This window comes from Myotis brandtii, unplaced genomic scaffold (genome assembly GCF_000412655.1).
Source record: "Myotis brandtii unplaced genomic scaffold, ASM41265v1 scaffold929, whole genome shotgun sequence".
Classification (NCBI taxonomy): Eukaryota; Metazoa; Chordata; class Mammalia; order Chiroptera; family Vespertilionidae; genus Myotis; species Myotis brandtii.
This window is the reverse complement of record NW_005371832.1, coordinates 1566703-1573482: the sequence shown is the minus strand read 5'-3', so window position 1 is coordinate 1573482 and position 6780 is coordinate 1566703. Positions and strand designations below refer to the sequence as shown.

At 57.1% G+C, this 6780-nt stretch overlaps 1 protein-coding gene across 4 annotated transcripts in view; it reads right to left on the bottom strand.

Annotated features, from left to right (window-relative positions):
* LOC102258811 (trem-like transcript 4 protein) overlaps positions 1-6780 on the bottom strand; it is an 81085-nt gene that overhangs the window by 6938 nt on the left and 67367 nt on the right. Inside the window, exons 1-5 of one of the 4 annotated variants that reach the window (XM_014533011.1) lie at positions 4475-4838; positions 3931-4260; positions 2357-2465; positions 1067-1179; positions 244-347 (exon numbers count right to left, since the gene is read on the bottom strand). In XM_014533011.1, the coding sequence (XP_014388497.1) occupies positions 244-347; positions 1067-1179; positions 2357-2465; positions 3931-4260; positions 4475-4823 (1005 nt within the window). In that variant the 5' untranslated portion in view covers positions 4824-4838. Of the gene's footprint in view, positions 1-243; positions 348-1066; positions 1180-2356; positions 2466-3930; positions 4261-4474; positions 4839-6780 lie in introns of those variants that run through there. The other 3 variants (XM_014533013.1, XM_014533012.1, XM_014533014.1) reach the window with 3 other exon arrangements.

Sequence of the window (6780 nt, the reverse complement as noted above, 5' to 3'; positions counted from 1 at the left end):
GCAGCAGCTCAGCCGGTGCGGCTCAGTGGTTGAACGTCAACCCATGAACCACGAGGTCACCAGTTCTATTCCTGGTCAGGGCACATGCCCGGGTTGTGGGCTCGATCCCCAGTAGAGGGCGTGCAGGAGGCAGCCGATAGATGTTTTTCTCTCGTCGATGTTTCTATCTCTCTATCCTTCTCCCTTCCTCTCTCTCTAAGATCAATAAAAATTTTAAAAGAACAATAATGAAAACAAAGATACCCAGGAAAGCTGAGAGTCCCTCTGACGTGCGGGGGGATCCGTCCGATGCACAGTCTCATCCTCATGGGTGGAAATGCCATGGATGTGATGGGCTTTGCCCTCACCTGTGAAAAAACAGGTTTAAAGGAGAGACCTCTCTCTACCTCTCTCCTGGCAATTCGGGTGACGCTGGAGGACCTGGCTGGGTAGAAGGGACCCTGCCTGACGGGGGAGAGGCTGGGCTTGGCTGGGAAGTGCCATCCTGTGGGAGGTCCGGGCGGCCAGCACAGATCAGTGCCAGAAAGCAGACGTTAGTGCTAAACTAGGGAGCAAGTCCGATTGGCTGTCTGCGTCTAATTTGCATCAAGCCAGTAAACTTGATCAATTCTAGGTCCACAGACACATCACTGGGTATGTGGTTACTAAACACAGCGCAAATGTGCTGAACAAACCAACAAAAAGCAAGGTAGGAATCATCAAAGGGCACGAGGACAATCATCTTGCACAAAATGCCGTAGATTTTACACGTGCTCAATGCTGAAACTTGGAACTTGGAGATTAAAAAGCTAAAGGAAGGCAATGTTTAAATGTGATAGCAACAATGAAAAACGCAATGCCACAAACCAGAAAGGCCTTAGATCAATTTGTTTTAAAATCCTGAACTACAAAATGATGATAAAATATCTGGTCTCAAATGGACACTAGAATACCCAGCGGTAGGCAAGTTGGCACTGGCCTCTCAGCCTGTTTCCTTGTTGGTAACGGGGCATGAGCCTGTCTCCCGGCTCGCGGGCACCTCACATGGGCGAGCACTGGGCGGTGTGCTCAGCCCCAGCGGGTTTACCTGCCCTGGCTCGTCGCCGTTGCCAGAAGTACAGGATCACCAGGAGGGCCAGCACCACCAGCAGCAGGAGCACCACCATCACGCTGAGGATGACATTCCCGTGGCCTGGGGGGCTTGGGAACAAGGACCAGCCAGGTGAGGCGAGAAGGCGCCAGGCTTCTGTGGGGAACTCATCCCTCCCCAAGCCTGTGGTCTGGATGCTCCTGCTGAGCTGGCCAGGAGACAGCCCCAGGCCAAGGTCTCTGCCTATCCCGCCTCTGGGCGTGTTTCCTTCCCCCTCTGTAAGCAGGTTTGCTCTGACTGCGTGCTGTCCCCTATCTGGCCTTCAGGGCCCCTGTTTTGGGATCTGTGCTCACCTCTCCGGCATCTTCCCTCAACTGCTCTTGGTCCCAGGCCCTCACCCTCAGCCCTTGGCTGAGAGATGCAGTCAGCTCTCGGAGAATACGGGTGTCCTTTGACAAAGAGCTCTGTATACAATAAATGCATTCTCATAGGCCCTGTCTTCAGTCAAAGGAAGAAAAGGTAGACTTTCTCACAACACAGCAGGCTCCTAGCGAAGGTGCCTGGTGTGTCAGGTGTCGTGGGGGGAGGCAGCAGCTCTGGGGACACCGACTACTCAGCTACACTGACCAGCACCCTTAGTGTCTGGTGCAATGCCTTGGAGAAGGAACTGGAGTTTGCAGGGGCTCATGATTTGCATGACAGAGGGTGGAGAGAGGGTGGGCAGACAGAGGTGGGAAGAAAACCAGCCCTCAGGCCAGTCTCAGGGCCTGGGGGCCTGGGAACCATGCGGCAGAGGTAGAGGAGTCAGGCCATGGGCTGCGGTCACTGTGATGAGCCTTTGCCTGGACCCTGTGGCTCCCCTGAAAGGAGGAGATGGGCTGGAGCAGGGCAAAGGGAAAAGGAGCAGGCCAGGCACTGGGTCTGGAGACATTTTCGGTTGCCTGGGTACCTGGTACAATGGGTACCTGGGGGAGGTGTGTGCTATTACTGGCTAGTGGGTAGAGGCCAGGGATGCACACGACAGCCCCTCCCAACAAAGAATTGTCTGGCCCCAAATGTCAATAGTGGCAAAGGTAGCAAACCCTGTCCTAAGGTGGGAAAGTTACTGACTCCATTTTACAGATGAGAAAACTGAGGCTTGAAGAGGTAAAGTGACCTGGAAAGGGCCCCATTTCATCCCCCTGAGAGCCAGGTGTCCATGGGAATGTGTAGTTGGAGGTATCTGGCATGGCTGGCAATGGATGGGAGGGAATGGAGGTGTAAGAGGACAGGGAGGGGGGACAGTACCTGTCAATGACAGGGCTGATGGCTAAGGTCCCGGCTGTGGTCCCGGTGGTCCTGGTGGTCCTGGTGGTCGTGGTGGTCCTGGTGGTCGTGGTGGTGGGCGGGGTTGGAGCTGTGAGAGACGACAGTGAGGGGAGTACTCCTCTCTGTTAGCCCCACACCCCAGGGCTCGGCCTTCCAGCCCCAGCCCTGGGCGAGAGGAGCCCACGCATGGCCTGGACCAAGCGAGGCCTGAGAAGCACCACATGCCCTGCGAAGGCATGGAGGCGGGCAGTGCCCTCAGGGAAGTGGCTGTAGAGGAGACATCATGCTGTCGCTTGTATGCTGGCTGTATTCTATGGTCTCCTCTGTTTCCATTGTTTTTTAGCGTGTCGTGCACGTTCAACCTGCAATACCTCCCTCCTCCCCTCCAAACCCTTTTGCCACCCCTGGATAAATTCCTGCTCACCAACCAGGCCCCTGCAGTGTCACCTCCTCGGGGGAGTCCTGCAGGCAAGTCCATACTCCTGGCCTCACCAGCAACCTGGCCCCCTCCCTCCTCTGGGCCTCCATCCAACATGCCTCCATAATGCCACCCACCACCCTGCATCATAAACTTTTATTCATATCTCTCAGGGTTCCCATTCCCCTTCCAGGGCCTGGCCCCGTGCCCGACATGCAGTGGGCAATGAGCCCAGGCTTGGGCAGAGAATGATCGAGCAGCTGATGTGTGTGCACCAGGCCCCCAGCTGACCGAACAGCTGGACAAGCTCGGCAGCCGGGTGGGGGTCTTCGAAGGTACTGTTTAACCCTTGAACATCACGGGGAAATGTAGGGGGGCTGTGCACCTCTGAAACTTTCAGGAGGCATATGGGGGAGTGGCCCAGGGTTAGGAGGAGCCTCAAGCCTCCCAAGCTGAGGCTGAAGATCACTCAAGTATCAGGGGCGGGTACAGGGTGGGACCCAGGCCCACTGAGCCCTTGGCCCCTGCAGCTCCCAGCCTCACCCCGAATCCCACATCTGCTCACTGTGTGTGTCCCCTGCCTGTCCGCATTCCCTGAGCCCACACAGTCACCTGTGACCCGCCTCAAGCACAGCCCTTGGAGAGAAAGTGGGATTAGGATCAGGGGGAGGGGTGCCCGGAATGGACCCATAAGCCAGGTTTGTGCAAGCCATCTGCTCACTGTGTGTGTCCCCTGCCTGTCCGCATTCCCTGAGCCCACACAGTCACCTGTGACCCGCCTCAAGCACAGCCCTTGGATAGAAGGCTGAGATTAGGGTCAGGGGGAGGGGTGCCCGGAATGGACCCATAAGCCAGGTTTGTGCAAGCCTGAGGCAGCTTGGTGATGGGTAGGAGTCAGCAGGGAGCCCTGTGAGCAACAACAAGTGTTCGCAGAAGTGTGTGCACTGGGGAAGGGAGAACCGAACTAAGATGGCAGTCTGAGTTCTGGCGCTGGTTCTGCCTGTAACCAGGGGCGACCTCCGGAAGGGGCCCAGGGTTCAGCCACGAGGGCTGGGGGACCTGATTAGGTCCTTTCCAGCATCAGCTTCCTGTGGTTCAGGGAACCTGAGAAGCACAGACAAAGGGAAGGACTCACCCCGAGAGACCGCCAGACGGACGGTTCTGAGATTAATGACCTGGGGAGATTCATAGAGTCCACACGAATACAAGCCCGAGTCCGTCTCTGCCAGCGCAGTCATGGTGACGGTGAAGTACCCCAGGAGGGGGTAATCCCTGATGATGTATCGTGGGTTTCCAGGCTCCCGGCTGCGCCTGGGATGGGTGACTAATAAGGCACAAGTTCCTGCTGGTGTTACTCTGCACCAGGTTTTCTTCTTCCAACCTTGCTGGGGTGGATAATTGCACCTTAGGAAGACTTCCTCCCCTTCCAGTTTCCGCAGCGGCTCTGGCTGCTGTTCCCAGGAGCCTGAGAATAAACCCTCAGGTCAGGGAGCCCCCTGCCTGCCTCAGAGCTGAGAGGGGCCCCCTCCTCAGGAAGTCCTCCCTGCTCCACTCAGTGCCCCCCTCCATCCCTCACATCCCCTGCTCACAAGCCTCCCGCAGCCTCGCCCCTCCTTCGCACTCGCCTCAGGCCACCTCACTAGCATCCCTCCTCCTCTTCCCCTCACCTCTGCCCTCACCTGAGGCCAGGAGCACCAGCAGGACAAGGGGCAGCAGGTGCGGGGCCTCCCAGGCCATGGCCCTCTTTCTGAGCTGGTGGCAGCAGCCGCCCTGAGGAGAGGGCGCCAGAGCTAGCAGGGTCAGCAGCCGCCCAGCCTGTCTGGGAAGAAGAGCTGAGGAAGGCAAAGACTGCAGGTGGGGAGGGGGCAGGGAGTAGGGAGGCCTGGGCCTATGCAGGACCCGCCCCTGTCCGCTGCCTCTGGGCCTGGCTGGGGGCTCTCTGGGCCAAGCCTGCCTGCTGCTCCCTCCCCTGGGTGTGGGGAAATGGGTGAAAGCCCCAGAGGAAATGGTGGTGAAATAAGAAGCCATTTCTCCTCCCTCTTTCTCTCTGTCTCCGCCTCACCTTTCTCCTCGCCACCAAGAACAGCAGGGCTGAGGGGAGTGACAGAGGCAGGGGACCCTCTGGAGGCCCCAGTGCTCAGTGGCCTCCTGCCCTGGCTGCTGGGAATTGGGGCGTCCTGTGGGGACTGGAGGGCAGGGGGGAGGAGGGGGGAGAAAGGGGGTCTCTGTCCTCTGTGTCCCCAGCTCCCAGCTGCCACTATCACCACTCCTTAAGCCTTTGCTGAAAGATCATATTAACCAAGCTCATTTAAAAAGTAATTTGTACTTTACATCCCTGTGACTAACAGGGGACCTCGCCAATAATATTGCAATAACTGGGTGTGGTGCCAGGGGGGCACTGACATGCTGGGGGACCACTTTTTAAAGTATGTGACTGTCCACCTCTATTCTGTACACCTGAAAGCAACACAAAATCACACGGAATGCAAACTGGAACTGAAAAATAAAAATCCTAATATATAAAAACCCTGGGTCCATCATAACCGAAGGCTCGACCAACCAGAAGTCAGTCCTGCAATCAGCCTGGGTTGCCATGGCGACCCAGCACTGACTGCTGAGGGGGCTGCGAATCAGGCCTGGAGAGAGGCCTGAAGAGAGAAGCAGGGTCTGATCTGTAGCCTGTGTGGCAGCTGTTGATCAGCACTTGCCTCTCTCTTTCTCTCCCAGCAGGGCCAGCAGCTGCGCCTCCATTTCTCTCAAGGCCTCCACTGGGGCTGCTGATCAGCCCCGCCTTTCTGATCAGGCCCCGTTGATAGGCCCAGAGATGCTGACTGCATAGAAACTGACCAATTAGAACAAAATTTGGGTGAACTGTGAGGAGCCAATGGCTGCCGAGGAGGCGGAGCTTTTGACACTGACTGGCATAGAAACCGACCAATCAGAACCAAATCTGGGTGAACTGTGAGGACCCAATGGCTGCCTAGGAGGCAGAGCTTTTAATTCTGACTGGCTCTTCCCCTCCCCTCTGCCCTCACCAGAGGTCAGGAACACCAGCAGGACAAGGGGCAGCTCCCAACTGCTCTCCCTGCCAGCCTGATCTCCCCCTCAACCATTTAACCCTTGACCCACTAGCCAGTAATAGCACACACCTCCCCCAGGTACCCATTGTACCTGCAGGGGAGGGCAGTTAGGGGCGATCAGGCAGGCAGAGATAGAAACCGGCCAATCAGAACCAAATTGGCCGGCAGAGGAGGGCAGTTGGGGGCGATCAGGCTGGCAGAGGAGAGCAGTTGGGGGCAATCAGGCAGGCAGGCAGGTGAGCGGTTAGGAGCCAGCGGTCCCAGATTGCGAGAGGGATGTCTTTGATTGGAGAGGTTGCAGACTGGGCTGAGGGAACCTCCACTCCATGCACAAATTTTGTGCACTGGGCCACTAGTCCTATATAACAAAAGGGTAATATGCAAATTGACTGAATGGGGGAACAACTGGTCGCTATGATGTGCACTGACCACCAGGGGGCAGGTGCCCAAATCAGGAGCTGCCCCTTGGTGGTCAGTGTGCTCCCACAGAGGGAGTGCTGCTCAGCCAGAAGCTGGGCTGACAGCTGGTGAGCGCAGTGGTGGTGGTGGGAGCCTCTCCTGCCTCCATGGCAATGCTAAGGATGTCCTACTGCCAACTTAGGCCCGCTCCCCACGGAGAGTGGGCCTAAGCCATCAGTTGGACATCCCCCGAGGGCTCCCAGACTGCAAAAGGGAGCAGGCTGGGCTGAGGGATACCCCTCGCCCCTGAGTGCATGAATGTCGTGCACTGGGCCTCTAGTTAAAATATAAAAGAAAAGAATCTGTCATTGGAGGAGCTACAGGAAAACAATTGCCATGGCCGCGTATAGTCACTAGACAGACAACCAAGTCAGAGAGCCCTGCACATGCGCAGTGTGGCCTGTGGGGCTGACAGGGGCAGACTCCCGAGGCAGAGACTGGCATGG